The sequence below is a fragment of the Salarias fasciatus genome, chromosome 17 (assembly GCF_902148845.1).
Source record: "Salarias fasciatus chromosome 17, fSalaFa1.1, whole genome shotgun sequence".
NCBI lineage: Eukaryota > Metazoa > Chordata > Actinopteri > Blenniiformes > Blenniidae > Salarias > Salarias fasciatus.
Window position 1 is genome coordinate 10,077,374 of NC_043761.1, and position 25,377 is coordinate 10,102,750.

The 25,377-nt window shown below is 44.0% G+C and overlaps 1 protein-coding gene across 1 annotated transcript; it reads left to right on the plus strand.

The window, feature by feature from the left end:
* Positions 1 to 360: 360 nt before the first annotated feature.
* On the plus strand, positions 361 to 23,263 carry mdfic (MyoD family inhibitor domain containing). The gene is made up of 5 exons (XM_030113931.1): positions 361 to 635; positions 925 to 1,088; positions 3,815 to 3,925; positions 16,568 to 16,960; positions 21,474 to 23,263. Exons 2-5 carry the CDS (start codon positions 995 to 997, stop codon positions 21,722 to 21,724), a joined length of 849 nt encoding a protein of 282 aa, XP_029969791.1. The 5' UTR covers positions 361 to 635; positions 925 to 994; the 3' UTR covers positions 21,725 to 23,263.
* The last annotated feature ends 2,114 nt before the right edge of the window (positions 23,264 to 25,377 follow it).

Genomic DNA, 25,377 nt, shown 5'->3' on the forward strand with positions numbered 1-25,377 from the left:
GTTAAGTAGTTTGAGTTTAGATTAAAGTTTACATCTGTTGTGAAACTGACTTCAAGACAACAATTTCCATCTTTTTTTTTTTTGAGAGGATGTTAAAGGGTTAAGGTTTATTACAACTCCATGGTTCAAGAGAGTAAATACATGTGAACAGACAGTTTAGTCAGAAATATTTCAGTCAGGCGCTTTTTGTAAAAGTCAAAACAAAAACACATTCATTTTTTTAAAATGTCTTTATTGTTTTAAACGACATTTTGTGGCTTCTTTCTGCTTTATTTTTCGGGACACATGTTCAGGGAGGGCTTTGTTCTCTTCCCAGCCGCCGAGGGAAGCGAAGGGGAGCAGCGCGGTTCTGCTGGCTGCAGGAATCCGGATATGATGAAAATGTTTCTGACTCCTGTGTCCGCAGTGAGCTGCTGAGCGTCGAAGGAGCGTCGAGGATTGTTATTGTTGTGATTATTGATCGGTATCGGCGCGTCGACGACATCTGAACCCGGACCTGAGGACGGCCACGCGCTGCGCCAAGTAAAGTTTGGGAAAACTTTTCTGGACTTTGTCTCGAGCCGTGAACGTCTCGCCGCAGGAGGAAGGATGGGAACGAGTCACGTCTGAAGCGAGGGAGTTGACATGTTTGAAAGGTACGTGAACGCCTCATAAACAATCTGTAAACAGCACCGAGCAGGAGGCGGCCGCTTTTTCTGATAAATAAAAAAGGGGGGAGTGTGTGAACAAATTGGCTGCATGTGGAGGCTTTCGGTAGGTTTGTCTAAATAAAACCCCGGGAAGGGGGAAATTTCCAGCAACTTTTTTTTTTTTTCAAACTTCAGCTCGACGTTACTTTCTCGCGCTTTGACGAATGAACCGAGTTCACTTTGGCTGTTTTGACTGTGTGTGTTCGAGCTCATGGTGAGACTTGGGTTTTCACAGCGCTGAGGGCTGAGGAAAGGGAGGAACCTCTTCTTGCTGCGTGTGTGTTCCCGTAAAAGACGCCTGTCTCATGTCCAAGGAGACCGTCCTTCCTCCGGATGGGCCGGCAGGGCCTGCGAAGAGCCCCGGCCAAGAGACGAGGCCGCTGCTGTCACCCTCACACGGTAAGAAGGGAACTCATATCAGCAACACATTTACTTTGCTCATGTTTTCATGACAGAGGAAACTCTGGACTGACCTGTAAGAATCAAACCTGAGGTCTCAAAGTCACGTGGTCCAGGTGCAGATTTCAAGTGTCAGTGAGAAATCACTGCATCTCTCTGCAGTTTCAGAAACTGTCAATAGATTCAGGCTTTGTTGTTTTTATTGTGATGAGCCATTACACATCCAAAACAGAAATTTGATCGTTTCCCAGTATTTTGGAAGTTGTCACATTATATAATTTCTTGATAAATGAAATGAAAAAAAACTTTAAACTCAGATGTCTTTAAAGTAACAGGAAGTTTCAGTCCTCCATCACTGCATATGAACCAAGAAATAGATTCAATAATGGATTGCAACAATCGGGTTTTCTTTTCTGATTATTGCATTTCTGAAATGCATGTAAACGCATCAGGGTTGATTATTACAATTACATGATTAGTCTCGGTCATTAGATTTTAATGGTCATGCAGCAGCTGCATTTTCTCTCTTCTAACACAGCGGTGTAAACATACAACCAAAGGGTCCAATCTTGCAATTGCAAAGTGTAAAAATAATAAAGAATACACTGGAAGTATTGTTTCTGTAGTTTTTTTTTAAATATGTTATCCTCTGAACTAAATGGAGTTTGAAAGGAACTGGTCACACTAGGTCATCTACCAGCAGGTCTATCCAGGTCATGAACCTGCCAAGCTGAATTTCTCACAACATAAACGTCCTAAACACCACTCTTGGTATCACAATAGCATTTATTTACATTCTGAAAGAAATGAGGGGAAATATTGGAGCTCTAGCTGACAATCCAAAATGAATAAGCAAAAGTGTGAAAAGTAGTGAAATACCGCTTCATGTTCATCCATCCATCCACTTTTTCCATGTTCAGGTCGTAAGAGCTGGAGTGTGTCCCAGCTAACACAGGGTACAGCCTGTTCAGGACATTCTGCTGTTCATTTAATGGTATTCCTGAATGTTTTATACAAAAAAAAACAGCTGCATATTATACCTTTAAGCACTCAGTGTAACCCTGAGAAATCTCTGCTTTATAATGCATGTTTCATGTGTACGTGGAGCTCTGGCTTGTTAATGTTTATGGAATGTTTTTTTTTCTTCCACGCAGCCAGTAGTAATGAAGTGGGGCTATAAATATCAGTGACATATTCAGCGAGAACTGATATTGGTCTTGTGGTCAAACAAATGAGAGAAACTGCTTAAAAAGAGGAATAAGTCGGGAATAAGTCTGTGAATGCATTAAGAGATTACTGGCACATATCAGCATTTATCAGTCTGCTTGGGACAATCTCGGCCTTGTCTTTTTAAATTATATTCATGTGACTATTAGTGTACATCAGTATCTGTGCTCCAGTGTTAAGCCTTGATAATGTTTGTGCTTTTTCCTCAATAAAGTCTGAAGAAACGCCCTGGTGACTATTAACAGCAACCACAGCCAATTATAGTTTTTAATTAACTTTCTAGTTGCCCCTAAGATTATCACATGTAAAATAAGCTTACCCCCACACCCCCTTTTCATTTTTCTTCAAACAAGCAATGAACCGTTAACCATCCTATTTATACCAAGCATCATTATGGCTCTGTCAAAAAATAGCAAAGTAGGACAAAGTAAGCAATCACTGCGGCTGCTGGGTTGTGAATGGATTTTCGCTGGACCTTCAAAGGGACTTGCAGTTAAGACTAGATTTCCCCTCCCAGGGGACTGTGGATGTACTGAGAATAGGCCAATTTATTTCTAACCGTGATCACTAAATACTGCGGTGCATCACGCGGCACTGCCGCGAGCGCAAGTGCCGCCGCCATACATCAGCTCCGAGCTGAGATATGTGCCATATCTGTCGAGGGCTTGTGGCCTGCACCCATCCGCTCCACTCCCCCATCGATCACTGCTTACAAACACCAGGGGTTGTAGCCTTGCAGCAGAGCTTTGGTAAACGTAATTGCGAGGTTTGCTGAATCATTCTTCACCCATTTTTCTTCAGGATCACAGAAGGGTTGGCTTTACCTTCCCACTGGTGTGGTACTGAGAAACTTTGAGCAAAATTGTAGGCCACGAGCAGACACCTGGCACCAGACCAGTGAATAAAGTCATTGTGGAAGGTTTATTTATTGAACAAAGCAGCAGTGTGTAATGAGTGAAGCGTCAGCAAGTCTTGAAGTTAAGAAGCCGGGCTTAAGAGAGATGAGTGAAAGTGTCTCTCGTGTGTGTTTCTGCGCAGCTATCAGGCCGGGAGTTTTTGCCCACATACTTTTTCCAATTTAGATGAATGCAGCCTTTATGGCAGTAAAAGAGGCTTGGCAGGTAGAGCGTGCCCGGGAGCTGGAGGAGAGAAAATGAGATCCAGAGCTCTGGCAAGGCCTTCACCTGAACCGCCCCACCATGTTGTGCATTTTGCCAGAAGCCTGTTTTTTTTTTTTTTTCTGGCAGAAATAGGCCGAGTTGCCTCTGCATCTATGACTGTCCCTGATGTTTTGTCCTCTGTGGCTAACCTTACTCTGAAAGTTTACGTCTGTATTTGGAGCAACGGCTGTAATACACGATAATTTAGAGGAGCTGAACCTGTAATCGGATGGAGTTAAAGCAAACAGTGACAGCCACGATAATTTCTTGATTCACCTTGTATGCACCAGGGTTTTTTTTTTTTTTTTTAAATGTGATGTCCAATTCTTGTCACCATAGATGCTTGTGACACCGAATCATCAGGAAGAACGCCGTCTCCCAGGAAACCAGCATCTGAAGGACGAAGTCACGTGACCGCGGAGAAGCCTAATTATTGCGAGCCTGTAAGAAGTAAGTTTTCATGGCCGGGGAAGGCTGTGGGCGGACATCTCCCCGTAATGATAAACAACAATGAGGCGTTTAATTGTAGCAAGTGATGTTGAACTTTTACCACAGCAAGTGTTTATTTAGCATGGAGATGATGATAATTTCACGAGTTTCCTGAACACGCTCCACCTGTCAGGAGCAGGAGCTGCTACGACTTCTGCACGTGTGCAACAGGGTCAGTCGGCCAACTTAAATATTGGCTTCAGTGTTACCAATTATAGTAATATCAAGATGATACCAGGGTCTCCTGGCGTGTGAGTGCTGACATGCGTGCTCTCTTATTCTCCCGTTATGACCAAGTCTTGGCTCGGCCTGGCTTTCCATTTTTCTCCCTCCTTCCAAACCCTCAGCCCTGTGTTTTGGAAGTGGGGAAATCCTGTTTGTGGTTCTGGCAGTGGCTGTCTTTACACACTGATTGAACCTCAGCCGCAGTGTTTTTTATCCCTTGCTGAACGTTTACCTATTTTGAGTTAAAAGGTGCCAACAGCCTCTTCTCTAAAAGTGTTTTTTTTTTTTTTTTTTTACTCTGTAGTGTCTTTAAACCTTGTCGTAGTGTCGTTTTCACATCTTCCCTGATTGGTTTTGCTTCTCCCAACAATCTGTCATACCAACGGCATGTGTTTTCGATTTCAAAGTAATGGTTGGCTTTTTCCTTGGCTCTTTCTAATCAAGTTTTTTTTTTTTCTTTCCCAACTTAAGAAACTTTGTGAACCTGGATTGGAACTCTGGCCTAATCACATTGTTTTATGCAAATGTGGTGCACAGCGAGGTTTTACAAAACAATTATTTGCCACTGAGCTGCTCGAGTTATTAGCAGGTCTAATTAAACCGAGATGCACTTTAGTGCTGTAATTTCACTTGATACGGAGATATGGATTGCAGGTCACAAAAGCTCGGGCTAAATGCTTTGTGTATGTGTGTTTCATTGTTCCTAAGAAGAGCGAGATGTGTCAACAGAGGCTAATAGCAGCTGATTGCTTCCATCCATGTAAGTGCCAAGCAATAATAAGGATTGTGTTTTCATTTGACACAGTTCTTGACAACACTTCTTTTGTTTCTGTGTTGTTAACTTTTCCAGGGCGCCTTTTCCTGCCTTTTTATTTATTTATTTTTTTATTTTTTTTGTGTTTAGACTTAATGACTTGCCGGTGGCTTGTTTACTGAAGTAGCGTTTAAAAAAGGAAGGGGAAAAAAAAAAAAAAAAAGAATATCTGTCAGGAGGTCTTTCGAGCTTGGCAGGTGTTTGGAGTATTGCACTTCTGGAGGGAGCCGCGCTTTGCTTTCATCTCAGCAGATAAGCCCCTGTGACAACAGTTTTGCGTTGTAATTGATGTCGCTCCCCTCAACATTCACACATGAAGTGTCTCTTTTGGCGGCGTGCGCACACACACACACACACACACACACACACACACACACACAGACCGGCAAAGAAACCATCCAGCTGATATGCTGTTGAGAGAACATAAGCGTAAAGTAGCCACTTTATGTGGAAATAAAAAAAAAAAGAAGTTAGGTTTTGCTTTCGTGATGTCTTTGAAAGTTTCGTGTACACGTGTCTGTTTGTGGTTAAACAAGGAAATTCATTCAGGGCATCTTAGATTAACCCATTTATGTCACAGCCCCTTACAGTCTGACTGTGATTTTGTTTTGTTTGGGGGGGGCACCAGTGTGCTCGCTTTCAGGGGTAATTGAGAGCCCTCCTCACTGCAGAAACAGGAAATCAATAAGAAATCATCTGCCTGCCTACATCCCAGCGTGCACTGTTTTCCTTTTCCTTTTTTTTCTTTTCCCCTCTCCGCTGTCTGATTTAAGTGTGTGTGTGTGTGTGTGTGTTACGGTGTGTGTACTGTGACTTTTGACAACAAGCGGAAGCACATTGACTTGTTGTAATAACAACACATATCCCCTTTCAGTTATGAAAATTCTGCTTTGACAAGTTTCCGTTTTAAATCGAGTCCTTACAAAACAGAAACGTAAACATGGTTGGCGGTTCTATCACAATTTTACCGTGGCCCATCATGCCCTTGTTGTTTACATGAAGCCGTTTAATTGGTCTGCTGCTCATGTCGTGGTGTACATGCATGCGAGTGTGATCGATTGTTGTCGAAGCAATGCAGTGGTGTGCAATCATTCAGTTTGTCAGCACCGGACCATTTCTGGCTCCACTATGTCACACACAGATTCGCCTTTTTGCTGCTTATTGCGTCAATTCTGGTGCAGATTTCTCATCCTGATTCAGTCTGGATGCTCTGCATACATCCAGGTGTGAATCGTGTGTTGATTTCAGTCAAGTTAGCATGTCTGCATGTACTTTTCAAGTCCAGTTTCATAATTTTTTATTTCCTCTGTTTTCTAGGTAAATAATGAATCTTTACTGTGGCCAAAAAAGTCACTTTAATTGTTAACCACTGTCGCTTGTGAGACCAAAAATGTGCATTTGTGCCCTTCTTGTGAGTGAAGAGTTCCTCAGTGGTGCAGCCGTCCTGGGGGAGGCTGCGGGAGAATCTTGTGGGGGACACGGACATTCCTCAAGAGAACATTCTGGGTTTGCAGCTGGTATCTCCTCCGAACGGGTGACTCGCCTCCACAGCCTTTACCTTGAAATAAATTGCTGGCACCTGGCACCAGTTTTAGGAGTTTAATCATCGCATTATTCACCAGATTTTCAAATACTTTTTTTAATGCATCCCTGGTTGATAAAGACGACCTTACTAGCTTCTGAAGAACGGGTCTGTTTTTTTATCTCAGGGAAATTCTGTAGTGAGAAAGGAAGGTCAAATAACATGACTCTCCTTTTTTTATAGAAAGACATAAGTCTGGCCTTTGTGTGAATCTCTGATTTGACTCTTTAGTGGCACACCTTCAAGGTGATTACCTGTGTGCAGAATTGACCTTTCGGAAGTGAATTTTGTGACCTCTAATAAAAGCAGTTAAAGGGATTGTTTAATGCTTTGACCCGACTCGCAGACAAGATTCTAACAATCGAGATTCATATACAAAATTAGAAAGTTTTTCAACACTCGACAGCTGGTAGAGTTTTGTTAAGATAAAACAAAGGGCAAGTGCTTCTTCATCATAATTTTCATCATCAGTGCTGAAATATTTTTGCTGCTTAAGTGTTGAATCAACATTCTCAGACTGTCACACTTTGGCTGGTGTATCGAGCAAAGTGCCTTAAGTACTTTCATACTTTTTAACCTTTATGTCAGTTTTCCCTTTTCCCTTGATGTTTTTTTTAACCAGAAGAACTGCATGGTGATTGTTGTTATGCAAGATTCGTATCTTTATTGTAATCCTCGGAGACCTGTCTCTGCAGAAATAATGTGTCTAAAGCATAGACCTATTATAAACTGAACCGTAATTTTCAAGTGATTACTTAGCAGTGGGTCATGGAATCAAAAACTGTATAAATAGGGTGAAATGCTAGTGTAGGGGTTGATTAAAATGGCCATTGTAATTCTACCTCTGTTGTAATTATTTTCTCATTGTCTTGGTGCAGATAGATTTCATATGGGAAATTTCAAGTGTGTTAATTAGCATATTTTACCCAAAGTACCCTGGACTATTCACTGTTAATTTTTTTTTTTTTTTTGAAGATATTCAAAATACTTGAGCCAGATGATTAGATATGCATACCTCAATTCATGGACTGCAGCCTTTGAAATCTCCACGAGATACAAGGCAACATTTATTAGTTTGATTGTGGTTGAATAGTTTTTCTTTTCACCTGATTTAATGATGAAAAAAAAAACCAATTCTGATATTCAGAGATGTTCTGACTCTAACTGACCTTTTTTGATTTAAGTGTTTTTTTTTAAAGCAGATATCGATATGAGGGCAGGAAACACTCAAGACGATTTAATTTATTGAAAGTATCTAAAAAGTAGAAAAGCACTGGGAGAGCGCAGAGCTCCACCAGCTTCTGTTTGTTCTCGATCTTGTTTCCTCCAGCCTGTTTAGCTCAGGTGCGGTCGGTGGGCTGTTTGGCTTGTTTATCATGTCGCTAACCAGCGCTCTGTATGACAATGCCGGTGCCTTTCAGCAGCCCTTCGCAGAGACGGGGCGGAGAGGAGAAAAAAATCAGCCGGTTCAAATGAGAGCAGCGCAGGGGGGATTACTTGGCCTCTAACAGGGTTTTGGCTCCAACATTAAGGTTAAAACCCTTTTCTATTACTTGGATCTCTGCTGATGTTGCCCTCGCTAGCCCTGAACCCCCCGAGCTTCCAACTCCTTGCCCCCTTCGTGTTTGCAGGTTCAGTGCCTCCTCTGCTAGGTCATTCTGTCAAGCCCTCCTGATCAGCGGAGGGTGACCGGGGACCAGGGGCTGGCTCCCGTCCAGACGCTCAGACAGCCACAGCTGACACAACCAGCACCACGAGCCCCCCCACCACCACCACCCCACACACACACACACAACCTGCCTCCCTTCTCTTTCAGGCTAGAGCTAAAATCGATACGGGTGTCTCTGTGTTTTAAAAGCCACTCAGAGGCAGACGAGCACCTCTGTCCCAAAGGCTGATCTCTCAGCTTAAGGCCCTGATTGGCGTCCCGAAGATGCGAGGCGCTGACCCACAGCTGTCCCATTAGCAGAGGGTTAATGCTGAGATTGATACTGAGCAAATAAAGGAACTCGGTGTGGGGGTATTTTGATAGACTGTCTATCCCCTCTCTGACCCGCAGACAGACCTCAGCTGTATTTTGGCTTCTAAGAAGCAGTGGCTGAGCTGCCAGGTCCTCATTTCTGAGCTCCCTATTGGCCGCGCCAGTGGATGCTCCCAGAGCAGCACACAAAATCCATTCGGTTGTGTGGAGTCGTCTGCTGTTTTGCATCCGTGTGTCTTTTTTTTTTTTTTTTTGTGAACGTCGTCAAGTGTGCGCATGTGCATGTCTGCGAGCTCGCTGTTGAATTTCAAACAAGCGAGCTTCCTGTGGAACTACAACTTCAGCGAGGAGATTTTGAAGCCGGTGGAATATTTGAGTCATCGATGTAACTGAAACTGAAAATACCCCCCCCCCCCCCCCCCCCCCCCCCCCCCCCCCGCCCTCTCCGCCCTCTCCTCCCCCTCCCGCTCGCTCCGGCTCTGTTGCTTGGTTTTTTTGTTTTGAGTCGTCAGCGAGGAGAGGGTGGAGCACGTTTTTGGAGTATGAAGCCTGGCAGCTCCCTCAGGCCTGCTCTGAGTCACGTCATAATTGATCTTTCTAGAAATTGCGGGAGCTAGCCGTGTAAAGTCTAAATCCGTGCAAGATGTGCAGCTTTTTAAAGACACTACAGTGCATTCGGCTGCCTTTATACTCCACTCTTTCTCCCCTCTTGGTTGGTAAGAAACCGATGAAGAAAAATGAAAGACATTTGACAAGGCTTAATGCAGAAACAGGATTGTACGAATTCATCTCAGAAATATGGAGAGGTAGAGACTAAGGCGGCGTTTAGAGCCTCCTGCAGCACACGAGTTGCAAGGTTTTGAACGCTCCTTGTGTTCTGCTGCATTAGCAGCACTCAAATTAGCACCGTGCCAAATTCCACACAGGAGTGGAGACCAGAGACTTCTCTGGCCGGAGCTCGGGCGGAGGAGGTGGAGGTGGGGCTGAAAGCCAAAGGCTGTCCCTCAGTGTGATTCATATAAGAGAAACTGACATTTCATTGGGAGTTTCAGTGATTTAGATTGCAGTCAAACATATTAATCTGTGAAAAAATATTCCATTTTTAAATCAAAAAAATAATTGATGCCCCCCCCCGACACATAACTCCCTGCACCTCCCTGTCACAGCGCCCCCCCCCCCCTTCCCACGCATACCTCGCCACTCGCACGGAGTACGCTGAGAGGTTTACTTCGTCAAATTAGGCTCTTGTCTTTCAAGATGCCTTTGCTACTGTAAAATGTAATTAAGCCGAACAAAGTCCGAGGGGGTTATTTTTAGCACTCAATCAGCGGCAAAACTTGAAATGAGTAAATCCCCAAATATCCTGCTTCTCCACTGCTCCTCTTTTTTTTGTTGGACAGAAGAAGCAGCAGCACCAGGGGTGGAAGTGGGTGAGGTGTGTGTGTGTGTGTGTGTGTGTGTGTGTGTGTGTGATGAAAATGATATTAAGTGATGTCTTCAAGTGTCACTTCCCCTTCAGATAGGTTAGAGGAGTCAAATCTGAATGACTGTCACAAAGAATTAAAAGGAGGCTGGAAAGGAGGCGTGTGAAATCCAGACAACCAGTTGAGAAATATCCACCCCCTGCGCTGCAGCGGAGCAGAAAAACAGACCAAAATGTGATCTTTCCTGTTAAAATGAGATGCAACACAATATGATCAGCCTTGACAGGTGAAGGCAGTTAATAGAGTTCTGTTGCCAGCTACCAGAACACACACACACTCGCGCACACACACAGAAGCGTGTCACTCCTGCTGATGAGGATCCAATATCAGAGCAGGTAATTTAGCTTTCTTCAGCAGTCATCATCATCGTCTGCCTGACCGTCATCATCACTATTTTATCTTGGATAAACACAAAACACTGCTGTGTGTGTGTGTGTATGAAGTGACAGTGCCTGGATGGCTGTGTGAAGTCCGGAGTCGTCTTTTTTTTTTTTTTTTTTTTTCGTGTGTGTGTGTGTGTGTGTATTTGGTGGAACAAGCGACATTTCTGTTAGCCCGTGTCAGGTCGCCATCCACTCTGTGTAAACCTGCCAGACCAGACCACTGACTTCAACATGACACCCACATATTCACAATGCGGGAATCTAATTTTCCTATAAAATGCAAGTCCTCGCTGGCTGTTTAACGCTGTCAATTCACTCCTATTCTTCACTACTGACGTGCAGCTAAAGTTTTCGGCAGGTGGAACGTCATGCCACTTATAATTGTGATAAAGTGGTAAAAAATAAACTTACCATGCCATGTTTTCAAAGCCGGCATTAACACCAACCTCAAACCTTAAAATTATTATATTGTTGTTGTGAGCAGGCGTTTGAGTGTTGATTCTTTTCGCCACTTGTCTGTTGCTTTCCAACTCTTTCCTCTGAGACAATAAAGAAAGTCCTTGTACGGGAGTTTAGAAGGTCAAACGGTAAACGAGGCTTTGATATGCCCAAGGAAATTTTCAATCAGAGCCCTTTTGTAATAACATTCATTGTACTCTTTTCCTCTCTCTATGTGTGTCCCTCTCACTCTCTCTGCAGTATAATTCCCCTGGTTTTGCGTCTATAAATATGGACAGGGAAGATGTATAATTTCTAATGAGAAAATATATCCCTTTGGATTGAAAGGCAGGGCCCGCTCCACGCACTGCTGTTTGTTAGGAGGAGAGATGATACCTCAGGCTGTTTTGGCAGAGAGAGGGAGGGAGGGAGGTGGGGGGGGGGGGGGGGGGGGTTGGCGGCGGTGGTAAGAGGAGCCTGGCTAGGTCATTGCACATTTACAAATTAGCATTTCAATCATGCAGGTACACGGCCAGTCGAGCAGAAAATATACATGTTTTTCTAATACGAGGCACAAAAAAGATAAACAAAACACTGACCGTGTTAGTGGAATTAGCATTTCAGAGCTAACTGCCACTGTGTATTCTGCCGGTTTTCTGTTTGGTGCTCATACACTTAAATTAAAGGTGCTTCTTCCACTCTCCTATTCCATTCAGCGTTAGCGTACAAACTCATAGCATTGTGTAATAATGGCTATTAGGAGATGAATACAAGATCGATTGTGGTGTTTATTTGGTGGGAATGATGTGACATTTGAATAACTCTATGCTCGCCTATGATGGGCATTCTAATAAGCCTGGGCAAACACCTTTCGTGTCTCTTCTCCCCGTTTCTCTCTGTCTCAGGAGCATTAATATTAAAAAGGACTGAGCTTTAGAAACACAGAGATTGTGTGATTGTTCAATCCGCTCCATGCCTTACCTGTGACTCCTGATGTAGCGGCGCGCAAATGAGTATCTTTATACTGCCCTGTTTGACCTTTGTGTTATATTTTCATGTTCCTGACTATTTTAGAATTCTTGTTTGTACAGCTTTGTTTCAGTTGACATGCATGTATGCATATTTCTTCGAGGTTGGTCTGCATGCATGCATGCGTGTGTGTGTGTGTGTGTGAGTGCAAGATATCCAGTAGACATGTATGCACTCCTCCTTCTCTTCCCCATGTCTTTTGGGTGCAATTTCCAGCTCCCTCCTGTAGGACCTATTTTCCGTGACAAAAATGGAGGTGTTTATATGCTCAGTTTTACATACAGAGCGTTCCCCCTGCACAGCTCTGGTGCAGCTCCGGCACTCTCCAGGCACTCCGCCGCTCGGTCCCTGGGTGGCGCAGCCACTGAAGACTCGGTGACAAATGGCAATTATATTTGTGTGTTCTTCATGAATCCATCAAACACTGGCCTTTTAAAAATGCTCCCCAGATATTTGAGGCTGTCAGCTACTAGTAGCTGGGACCAAATTGGGATGCTGCTTAGACAGTCAAGAACCACTCACCCCCTAGTTTCCCCTGTGATGTGTGTGACGGCGTGTGTAGGGGAATACCATGTTTTATTCAACTACAAATGTACACCCTCAACAGTTGTTGATGTGCTAGAAATAGGGCAGTTATAAGTCCAATTTGAAGTGTGTATGCGTGTGTGTCCGGCGTGTTTCCTCCAAAACATGGTGTTTTAATGCAACCTGTCAGCTCGTGCGCATTCGGTTATCTCAGGACACCTTCCCTTTTTCTCCGGGCTTGTTGCCACTGCACAACTTGCCGGGATTAGTTAATATCAAATTTTGATGCCGGTTGTGTTTCCCGCTGAGTTGTAGCGCCCATGCAGTGGTGCCGTTTCATTGTTGCTCTGTCGGGATTTATTAACTGGCTCAGCTCATATTTGCATAAATCAGTTTCGTCCTTCGATGGTGGAATCAGATGGTATGTTCACAAACTTCCTGACACTTTTACATCACCTAGAAATTATCGAGCCTAATGTTGTATCAGGTCGCAGTGCGAGAAGTTTCAGGCACAGTTGTAGACTTCAGTAGATGATCAACAATTACGTTTTAATGCATTCGTTAATGAACATTTTCTTCTGAAATCATTAACAGAAATTGCATTTCTATGATAATTATTCATTTGCCAATTGGTCAACTAATCAATTCCATTATCTGTTGTTTAGCTGACAAACTTGTCATCACTTGTAGCCGTATTGACATTTAGTAGCACATGCTGAACATTCATGTTAAAAGGGTTTAATGCCTTCAGCTCGCTAGACTTATTAGCTCAATTCTGACAGGACTTAAAGAGTATTTCTGCCTTTTCTCATTATCTCTCCATTTGTCTTATGGTGACTGTACAGGTCTGTCATTGCCATCTTTGACAGTAATGTCATTATTATGATCAATGATTATGAATATTACTGCATTGTGTCCATTAATCTCGGTCACCATTTTATCAGTGGGATAAAAATAAAGACTATTCCAGAACCTGCGATTAAAGCGCACCGTTTCTTAGCCTTGGACTACTTTTTTACAGTTTACAATGTGTCACAGAGTCACCATTACTGTGCTGTGGTTTTTGCCTTGTGGTTTTCTAATAGCTATTTATACTTGGGCTGGACGATATGACCCAAAATCCATCTGTCAGTATACCAAAAAGTGGCATGCATTAAAAAAAAAAACATGTTTGTAGGGTTTCAGCCAGCTGTTTCAAAACTGATTCTAGTTCAAGGAGAAACTGGAGGGGCTCAGACTAGTGAAATGACTTCATAATGGTGCACAAACATCCACAAATCCACATTTAGTGCAGATCGATAGAATGCATGCATGAAAATGTAATATCTTCAAAATAAGTACATCAGCATGATGCAAATTTTAGGCTTTGTGTCCTGGTGCAAAATACTGTGAAATGTCTCTGTCGATCCTGCTGAAAATAAAATTTCGACCATCTTTTATGTCTATTGAGGAAAAATATTTTTGTGATATATGCCTTTATTGCTTGATCACCTGACTCTAATTTATACTTTGACAATTTAAAACGTGACTTCCTTCACAGGAAAAGGTGATTAATTTTTCTTCCCTGTCTGCTATTGTGCAGTGAACTTGTTTGCCTGTAAAACTGCATTTGGCTCCTTCTCTCATTCTAAATGAGGTTAAATGGTTGGCTTTATGTGGGATACTTGGGGCAAACTGGGAAACTCTGTTCCTCGAGATGTGAGTTTGCTATGTTTCTGTCTTCAAACTTTCAAGTAAGTAAATTGAAAGTGAGTCATGCTATGTTTGTGTTTATAGAGTCTTGACAGAATGAGTTTAGAAAAGTTAGTCATTGCTTGCAGATGGGATTCCCCCCATTGACCTTATTAATTTCCGACTGTGCTTTTGATGTTTGTACATCAGAGAATGCAGCTCAGCACGTGGAAACCGATGATGTGGAACAAAGTAACAATGCGACGCACTTGAGTTTAGTTTTTGTAGTTGGCTTCTGTGTATTTTTTTTAATGGACATTTTTGAGCAGAAAATTACAATTTCAACAGGGTAATTTGTTCCATGGGAAAAACTACATTTCAGTCTTGTTGCCTGGTGCGTCTTGTTTCCTAAAACAGTTGACTGCCTTGACTTAAGTGACTCAGAATAAGAACCAAAAAAAGAAACACTGGGGCTGTTTCAACTGACTAAATCATGTCGTTCAGGCTGACGGTGACTTTTTACCCACATCTCCATTCTCCAAAAAAGTACACAAGGATTGTACTTCTAATCATTCATGGCTCTTAGAGGAAATTTCAGAATGCAGCATTGTGACTGTTTTTAGCGGGTCCTTCTCGACAAACGGTAAAAGGCAAAAGGTTTGACGCACAAATGAAATCACTATTAAAAAAGACGATTTTGACCTGGTTGATAACTCAGAGTTCTGTTGATGCATGTAGGAATATTTGCTCCCCCATCAGAAATTGATAGATTTGCTTCTTTATTGCATCTTATTTAGTTTTTTTTTGCACATTTGTGACAAGTTGGTAGTGTATTTTGTGGGAGGGCCACGCTTGATAAACATGTTTAAACGCACTCATGTTCTGTTGAATAGATCATCTCCGTCCATCCTGGTAAGGATTCACTGTTTTTATTTTGTAAACCTGTCTGACTAGAATAAAACAGATTAAATAATGGACTGTACATAATATTAAAAATGTCAGGTGTAAAACTGAGAGAGTAACAAACGCTTCCCTCTCGGAGTCTCCTTGTTAAGCTTCATCCTCTACCCGCACTGACATGGGCAGGCTGCAAGGCTTTTGTCTTTTGGAGGAGAAAATCCATCAACCTGGCCTTAAATCACTGCATAATGAATTCTATCGTGTGCTACCCAGTTGTCTAATTCAAATTGCATGGATTCCTGATCCCTAAAGTCTATATTTGTTTATCGGAGCAGCATGCAGAAGCCTGAATGAGGAGAAGGCAAAACCCAGTGTGTGTATTTAATTGCTTTGTTTTACATCCACATTCACGTCCGGCCTCTCCCAGGGTGATGTGTTGTTAAAAAGTGCGAGGCCTGATTCCCACACTCGCTCTCCCACCCTTGTTAACTGTAATTGCGCTTGTTGGTGCACTGACAGAACGAAAAATAAGTGATGGAAAGAAATTACCAGCATCATATTAAGCTATGTGTTTGGATCCGCTTTGGAAAATTTGTTGATTTGTGGACAGCTGCGAGACTCTTGTGCCACGCAGCTGCTAACTAAGCCCGAGTTAAAGTTCGTCTGTGAAGACGATCCGCCCTCAACGTATATAAAGAAAGTAATAAACAGAGGGAAAGAAAGAATCAGTATGGCTCGCACAGAGAAACTTAAGAAGAGATGAATAATTCAGAAAATCTGGCAGCGTGTGCACATGCACAGCAGCTCTGATGTGGAGGGAAGGTAAAGTAGCAGTAAGTCCCAGTAGAGCTGAATGTGCAGGTGTTCCTCTCAGGGAAATGCCACCTCCTTTGCTCACTCACATCCTTCCCCTTCTTTCTTATCAGACAGGTCGCTGTCTCCTGACTTTCTGTCGCTGTCACACACGCACTTAGAAAAACTAGTTGAGGCCATCTCCGAGCTTTCAGAGAGGAGGAGAGATCATTACCATTGCAGACAGCAGCCATTTTGTATATGTACACTATCACAGGCTGTCTCTCTCTTTCTTACGGTTTTAATCTCCCTTTCCCTGCGCTGATCTTAACTCACACGAGGTAGCGCTCGCACAAATGTCTTGTCTGCCTTAAGCAATGGCTTTTGTGATCCTGTCACATATGAGGTTCCTCTGTCATTCCCGGGTGGAGATGTTCGCTATATGATCGATATTATCATGTTGGGAAATGGTGGCGCGGTTTGCTGAGAGTGGTTTCCGCACAGAAAGGCGTGTCTCAATTACTGTGCTCGTCTGGCGAGAACCAAACATCACAGGCTGCTGCGACTTCTTACGCGAATGAGATATATGATGTGTAAGGTGCACGGAGTGCACACAAAAGTTGTCTTTCAGCTGAAATGAAGTTATGCTAAAGGCATCCACAACTCCTTTTTGCAGCAGGATTTTAATTGGAGGACTCTGGAGGTCATTAGTTTTAAATTGCGTTGAATGCACAGTTTAAAACTTCAATCTGAAAATGTCGTCTTTTCTTTCTCTCCAGCTCAGCCCAAGCCTGGACCGGATTCCAAGCCGGTCCCTTCAGAGCCTGCCGAAGGAAACGCCACCAAGGACCAAAATGGCTTTCGCCACAGCAACGCTGGCACGACCGCGCTGAGTAACGGCAACGGAATCCACCCGGGCATCGGGGCCGAGGCCAGGCGCACGTGCTCCTGCGGCGCCAGCATTGGCGGAAGCGCGGCGCGCGGCGGGCCAGGCGCCGGCTCGAAAGCGGCGGTCAGCGCGCCGGCGACGGAGCAGCCCAGGAAGCAGCCGTCCACGCCCGTGTCGCAGCGGGTGCAGAGGAAGCTGAGGTCCAGCTTGTCCGTCAACAGCGACAGCAGCCGACGCAGCAAAGGCAGTTCGACCGGCTCACAGAAGCCTCCGCTACCAGAAGGTGAGTGTCCGATCAGGATGACGGCGAGGAACTGAAACCTGGACCGACTCGCGCTCATACTAACCTCTCCATCGCTCCATCGCTGGCATGACTCTGTCTCTGCATCATACTATACCCTTTCTTTTTTAAAATACTCTAAATCAAACAGGAAGTGGTTCTTAGTTTTCCACAATTGCACCATTTTGTAAACCACCAAATAATACCTTGTCAGATATTGATAAATTCTTCCCGTCTCTCACCTTTTAATGATGGAAGTTGCATGACCTCTCATATTTATCGCTCCCGTCAAACAAATGATGTCTCGTCTCGCCCCGGTTCCTTTTATTTTCCTTAACAACAAGTCAGAGAGTCTGTTTGCCGTGCAGGGAAGCCGTCACTTTGTCAGGTGTAAGGCTGAGGTGAGTCCGGTAATGAAGGCACTTTGCCGGTCCCTTTCCGTCGGCCAGATAGGTGTGACCACCTAACAAGGCTGGAGAGCATGGGGTGCCTATTAAAAGTCGTGACCAGCCTTCCACAGGCCCCGCACGGCCCCTCACACCTCCGTGGGCCCCTTTTGGCTCTTGCTACAGCCCGTCAGCGCTACCTTGGCCCTCATTAACGGGGCCCCGTTGCTTCGATGCTCTGACTGCTGTGCTCTGCGGCGGTGCGTGTATTTATGGACCTGCTTGTGTTTTCTTTTTTCTTTTTCTGGAGTTCATACCCTGCAATGCTTTAGACGTGCTTCTTTAAAGTGAATGGGCCATCCCCACTTACTCACCTCAACCAAGGTCTTTGCTCTTTGGGTTTTTTGTTTTATATGAGCATTTGCTCCAAGGTAAGGAAGAAGATTAAGATGTGGTTTTCTGTGTTTTTAAAATATTCACAAGGGTCAGGCTGAGATATAAGTCTAAATGAAAGCGAAAAGTGGGCTGTCAGATCTTTATTTGATGATGTTTTTCTTGAACTGCGCGTCAGATCGAAAAGCGCGTCAACAAAACAAGAAGGCAAGCGCGCATCCTCGACGCTCGGCGGATGAAGGTGGAATGCATCCACCAGAGATATTCCACACGCATCATGTTTTCAGCATCCTAATTGGTAAAGAACAGAAAAGAGCGAGCGCCGGGAGAAAAAGAAAAAATAAAACGACCGCTCAACAAGTCTCATTATGGCTTTTGTGTTGCTTATTTGCAGATGCGAGAGCTCTCAGAATCAATATGTTCGCTCTCAACTATTTATTTCCCCCCGGAAAACAGCCAAGCTGTTGTGTTTGAATGTTTACATGGATTAACATAATCTGTTTGCCTGTGAAATTAGCCTCCTAAACAGTCCCCTGAACACGGGAAATAAAAGGCGTAAGCTAGCAGGAGCTAGCTCTGGGGATTCTGTTGTGCTCTGTGTTTCTTGGCACATGCCGTTGGCACCGTAGCCAATCTGCGATAGCAGCGCCGCTTCAGAGGAGCCATTCACCGCGCCGCCTTTTGTTCAGTGCGGTGGGTCGTCCCAACTCTTTTCATCCGGTTTGTGTTTGTGCTAATTGTGTGTAATCAATTAAGGCCTTGGAGCTGCTCGAGCCTCATTTGGAGATTCCAGGCCAAGGCCGTAAGCACAGCCGTAAGCCCTTTGCCAAAGCCAAAAGCCGAGACGTGTGTGTGTGTGTGTGTGTGTGTGTGTGTGTGTGTGTGTGTGTGTGTGTGTGTGTGTGTGTGTGTGTGTGTGTGTGTGTGTGTGTGTGTGTGTGTGTGTGTGTGTGTGTGTGTGTGTGTGTGTGTGTGTGTGTGTGTGTGTGTGTGTGTGTGTGTGTGTGTGTGTTTTGTAAGCTCCACTCCTCGGGTCTAACTTTTCCCTCAGTCATGCATTATAAACACACCTGCTTTCAAGTGCATGTGGTGGGCCTTCACTGTCCATCCTCCATCCTCTGCCCTCTTTACCCATGTGTGCCTCCTGTGCATTCCCATGGCCACCAAGGCTTTGTCTGATCAGTCTCCCTCTCTTTATCTTTGACTGACTTGCTATCTCGCCCTCTGTCTCTCTCTCTCTCTCCCTCTTTGTGAGTTTGAATGTTTTGCACAGCTTGCTGCTCTGAGGCCCATCCAGCTTGTTTTGTGTCATGCCGCTCCCTTCTCTTTTTTTGATGTTAGCTTTCCAGATGTCTCATACTATTTCCTCAGAGGCGCCGGACGCTGTTTTTGGCCTGCAAACTCTGGGCTTCATCTCCGCTCGCTGACATTAAACAGGAGCATTGTCAGTGTACGCTGTTCGGTCTGTCTGTTGGTTGGTTTCACTCTGTCTCTGTCTGCCTTTCCGTCCGTCTCTCTGTGTTTTCATGGAGATGTGCCTTCCGTCCAGCTCTCTTGTGTACAGTATACGACCCCCGCCTCCTTATTCCCCTCCTCCCTGTTGGCTTCTGTAAGATCCAGACTAATCGCTGGTGTTGAATTATACATCCAAGTGAATACTTGAGCTGGCTGGCCATTGCTTAATGCCTATGTACTGTGTTTGTATCGTATTCACAGCATGCTGTTACATTCTCAATGCTGGCATGGCTATACCCTCTGGGTCCTTCAGAGTTTGTTAGGCTGAACTTTGAGGTTTTGTGCATGAGGCTGTGGTCGGGCCGAACTCATCGCTCTCACTGGCATTTTGTAACACTCTGATGGCAGCGCACTACTGCGGACGCCAGTATAAAATGTGTTAGAAGTTTTGATATGCCAGCATGAATCAAATCCACCATCTGCCCGAAAGCAGTTTACTGCACGTTCACCCCTGATGTTCAATAGCGAGGGGTTTATTCTCATGAATCTTCCATCACCGCTAATGTTATGGCCTCTGATAAGGATAATAAGATGCATTCAAACTTCAGGCACCCTCACAGACACACGTACGCACATGCTCCCCCGTTTCATGTTCCCTCCGCTATCTTGTTTGTATCGCAGTCGGCGAGTGCTGCTGGTCAGCTCTGCAGGCCTTACCACTGCAAAATTAGGAAGGGGAAAAAAAAAAAAAAAAGACCTCTACTTTGATTAATCAAACATGAGCATTCAGCGGCCCTCAGCTTCCCGTTCCGTCCTCCACACTCTCCTCTTTTCGCTTTCCCTCTAACCCAATCAGTAACAGCCCCTTCTGACAGCTCAAGATGGGGTGATGAAAGTTATGCAAATGTGCCCTGTTTGTAATGCTATTTTTCTGCATCCATCCACATCATGTCTTTTTAACGCCGCAAAGCTGCGGCGCAGCGCTCGTCTCGGCTCAAAACGGAGACGGCTGCAGGAGGCGGTGTGTTGCAGCGACTTGCATTCAACAGCACGAGTTCTAGAAAGGGGGGAAAGTCTTGATTAAAGCATCAATTCTGTGCGTTCATCTTGTGTTTTGTGTCTGAGGACTTCGCACGTGTTCAAGTAGATGCGATCATTGAAGGGCATCTAAAATGTCACGCGTTTCTTTCATCCTGCAACAGATCAAATGAAATTTTCATTAGGATGGAAAAAAAGTCACTTCATCTTTAATCACACCCGTTGGTTTTCACACTACGACAACACACTCTTAATAAGCATTTTATTACAATTGGCTAAAATCAGTGAGAAAGGACTTCAGGTCAAAAACTCCCCAAAGGTTTAACTTCCTGGTGCTCCTCCTCTCTTACTGCTTCCATTCGCTGCTGCTGGGAACACAGAGCAAATCAGAGTAAAAATACCTCGAAGTTTGTTGGGGGGAAAAAAAGCAATTGATGAGATGAGGTAAATTCAATATATGATCTGATGAACTCACTGTGATCGAAACCTCTATATTGAAGGGGAAAAAATCCAATGCAAATTTACTCACGAGAAATAAAAATAGTAACAAAAGCTATCGCATGCTACTGCAAACAAACTCCCTGGAAGTTTCGCAGCAAAACTTAAAAGATATGTGTGCAAAGGCGATGCTCTTTCAGACCGCATTTTAATAATTGTTGTAGCTCGCTTAATGCATTTAGAACCACGCTGATGCCGGTTAATGAGAGCATTAGTAAATTGACGGGGAATCGCTCGTTTGCTGCGAAACAACATGCCGGAAACTTTGCGCCAGACACATGAAGAGGGTCTGGGACAAGGTTAAATGTTAATCAGAGGTGTGAGCGTTGCCGGCATTAATTTACCTATTTGCCAGGGAGAGACTCTTGGACGTTGCTAATCATCTTTGTTTGATCTCCCCAGCAGTTTGCATGATAATGCCACAATTATTTAACAGTGTGTTAATCAAAACTGCAGGAGAGGAATTATTCCTCTGAATTTTCTTATTTTCCTCGGCCCCCCTGCCTGGGCAGCCATCACCCTCTTTGCAACACGCTTCCTCCCTCTGCTCCAATCGTCAGCCTGCTGTGCATGCCTCATTCACCCACTCACGCTACACTACCGCTTCCCTTGTTTTGGTGGAAATTTAATTTCCTATTAAAAATATTTGCTTATGTGGGTGTTTTTTTTCTTTTTTTCTTCTTTTTTTAAAGAAATAATTTGATTTGGTTTTATTTCATTCACATCCCTTCCTGTCACGGACCCAGACTGCTGCGTCCACTGCATCCTGGCCTGCCTTTTCTGCGAGTTCCTGACGCTCTGCAACATGGTGGTGGCCCAGGCCTCGTGCGGCGCGTGCACGTCGGAGGCCTGCTGCTGCTGCTGCTGCGCCGACGACCTGGGCGACGACTGCAACTGCCCGTGCGACATGGACTGCGGCATCATGGACGCCTGCTGCGAATCCTCGGATTGCCTGGAAATCTGCATGGAGTGCTGCGGCATATGCTTCCCCACATAGGTGGGAAACCTGCGTTTGGACCGGGGTGTCTCTGCAGGAGACCAGCGGACCCTGGATGAAAATATAGAAGGAAACTGCTGCTGCTGTCGTCACTTTGAATTCAGCAACAGACAGAAAAATATGTGTCTGTGCGTGGCGTATGTGTTCGCAAAGGTCTATTTTTTTTTTCTCTCTCTCTTGTGAAGCAGCATGGTGCGATCGTGTAACGCATGCTTTGAAAGATGTATTTTGACACTGGGCTTCTCCATCAGAATCAGCTCAGCAGGAGCCTTTAGGTAACTCCAGATATGCAAACCTGTCAGTTTAGTCTTCAGTTCATTGTAAATATTGTATCCCATGAGGGAAAATATTATAATAGACTGTCTTTAAAGTTCGTTACATCAGGAATGCTGTCTATTTCACCCTTTAGATGCATTAGTGACCAACATGTTAAATACCACACGTGCACATTCCACTCAATCACTGCTTTTATCCGGGTTTCGTTTTCCAGCATGTTTCTTCCATGCTCCAGATCTGACGTTGCAGTCTTCATACTGTACAACACTGTAAAAGGGTTATGTGATGATTCATACATTTCTGATCTTATACTGTTTTGCGAAACTTCCATTCAGACATATCTACTGTAGCACTGCAAAACTGGTGAAATTATTGAAGTTGAATCACGTCTGCTCTCTGACACAGAAAGTAAGAGGAAGTTGGAAGTTTTCTTTGTAGGATTCATAATAAAATTCCAATTATCACAGGAAATAATTGCACAAAATCACTGAGATGCATTTAAGTGTTTGGGGGGAAAAATAGCTTTAAGTGAACCAGTGTTCTCAAGCGTTCTCATCTCAAGCGTTTGATTTGCTGGTGTTTGAAGCCTCGGGTTTACTGGAAATGCAGTGAAAGCGCTCACGGTTTGTGACCAGCTGGCTGTATGGAATTCCACATAGATATAAACAATTTGCACAGCTTATGTCCTATATTTTCATGAGAGTTTTGCGTATCGTGGAAGTGTGACTGGTTGAACTGCGCTCTGTTCACCCGGGCTGCGATGATAAGGAATTAGAAAAAAGAAAAAAAGGAAAAACACAAGATGACCCTTGTTGCCATATAAGCGGCTTTTGGGTATCAAGCCCACTGACTCACAATTTAAAAATAAAAAAAAAAAGGAATCATGAGCTGTCATGTAGAAATGGTAAACCAATGTAGGGTAAAGGCAGTTTTCCTTCCCTTTTTTTTTTTTTTCCAGTTCTTTAATTCAGTGCATCGCTACGAGAGGAGTTTGTGGTGAATCACCAGCGAGAGTCACTTGCTTGTCTCGGAGATCCGCTTTGATGCTGTTTAAGAGACGATACTTAACGCTGGCCCTCATTAGCACTGCTTACTAAATGGCAACACAAAAAAAAAAAAGCCCCCTTCCTAAAGCCGTCAGAGATAATGTGCCGTCGTGCACAGCACATCTTAATAGAGCACTGTTCAGTGCAGAAGAAGGTTGGATAATATGCAAAAAAAAAAAAAAAAAAAGAAACCTCATTCTCACGTTTCTGATTAATTCAAACACATGTTTGTTACGGGCTAAAGAGTGTCAAGAAAACACGATATAGATAATGTGAAGAATTTATCTCAAAGGAAAAACAATATAAGTGATAGTCGTCGTCTTCTATCATGCTGTTGTGCTTAGATTTGCTGTGCCTGAAATATGATTCTTATTTTCATCTTGATGCATCGTTGCTTTTCGTAGAGTTTACAGCTCATGCTTTTAGTTTTGTACATTATCTTAAATATCAAAGAGAACAGTTTTTATAAATAAAACATTATTGAAAATGTTTGTTTTTGTCCTCTTTTTCTTTGTTTTGTTTTAATCAAGCTGTCTTGTGTCCAATTCATCAATCTAGCAAATACAGTGCAGTTGCTTTACTTAGTAACCAAGTATCCCTGAAGTAGTAAAAAAAAACAAAACAAAAAATTTGAGCTTTTCTTTGCCCATGTTGGACGGTTGGTGGGAGGTCCTTCCCTGTGAAGTCTGAGCGTTTTTTGGAAGCGATGGTTTCTCCCTGGCACTTCGCCCATACTCTACCTGACTGCAGAAACTTGCCCTTTGATGGCGAGCGTTGCAGATCCTACTGACTGATCTCGTGACAAAACGTTGGGGATTTTGCAGCCTTGCGCTGCATCTGTGCCACCTGTAATTACGTTCTTTCCAGTGTAACTTTCCTAATTTCTTATAATATTGAAATACTTTCAGATGATGAGTGCGGTTGATTTTTTTTTCCTTTACACTGCAGAGAAACTTTCGGATCCTGTCAGGGCGTCACAACACGACTTGAACCACATCTGCAAACACTAACGTCTCCCCTCTGACATCTGACGTGCACGGTTCCCTCTCTGGTCCCATTAGACGGGGGCGCTAACCTGGGAACAGCGTCGGCATTAACATGGGAGCGCAGCCGGCTACACTGGCGGAGGTCATCGGGGAGCGGCGACCTCCCGCTGGCTGCAACGGCAGCCTGACCTTTTGCCGACACCACCCCCTGTTAACCTCCTCAATTAACCCCCACATCAGCCCCTCTGCTGGAGGTGCAAGGAGAACCAGAGTCCCCTTTCGGTTCCGTCTTTATTTTTGTCTTATAATTTTCTGCCTGGATACACCCCCACCCCGGTGAATTACCATCTTATTTCACTAATGCGGGCGGGGGGAAATATCGCTGTCCAGAAAGTCTGTAATCACACAGCAGTTGTACTTTTTTTTCTTTTTCCCCCCCACTTTAGTTTGCATTTGCAGAGAAAGCGGAGGGCTGAGAAATTTGAAAAACTCCAGGTAGAGTGTGCAATGACCTTTTCACAAAGTCTTCCACCTTTCTACTCCTCTAATCAATCCCCCTCTGATCGCTCCCTGTGTGCCGGATTGTAATGTCACAATTAGGACTGCTCCATTGTTTCTGTTTGCCGTCTGGGGAGAAATTCAGCACTTCTCTGATCTCAAGGTCATTTCTTTTACAATATTAAATGAATTAGATTGCGGCTGCGGCCACCTCCTCTGCCTGGCTGTGTATTCATCCACCCATCCATCCGTCCACCCATCCCTTCTGCCCGCTCAATTGAGTAGGCTACTCTTTCACTCAGGAAATGAAAGTCTCCTGCCCTTGGCCATGAGAACAAATGACTGCTTTTGCTGTTGCTTTATGTGCAGGAGAGAGGGAAAAAAAAAAAAAAAACAGATGGGCACATTAATGGTGTTTTGTTTCCTTCATTTTCATATCAGAGGTGGACCTGAGAGTTGTGTACTGTTAAGATTGTAACCGTATTATAATTACAAATAATATGACTAATTAAACAGGACAAGAGGGGCTGTCAGTAATGTGTTACGCTTCTTTTTATTCACCATCTGTTTTTCTTTTCCAGGTAGAACATCAGCTCTTTTATGTCAAACAGTAGGAAATGCGACCGTGTGCTCACCGCCCCCCCCCCCCCCCCGGTCCCTCTGTCAATCTATAGGATCTATAATAGCTCTCATTACCTGGCTGTTAGCAGGAGGGGATTATTCATTTTAATATATTTAGAATATTGTGTTGTCAGTCATTAAAAGTAATCAGAAAGATACAATAACTGTCTGCGTCTGTGCACAGTTTTTGCATCCCGAACGCAGCTGAAAACCACACAGGTTGCTG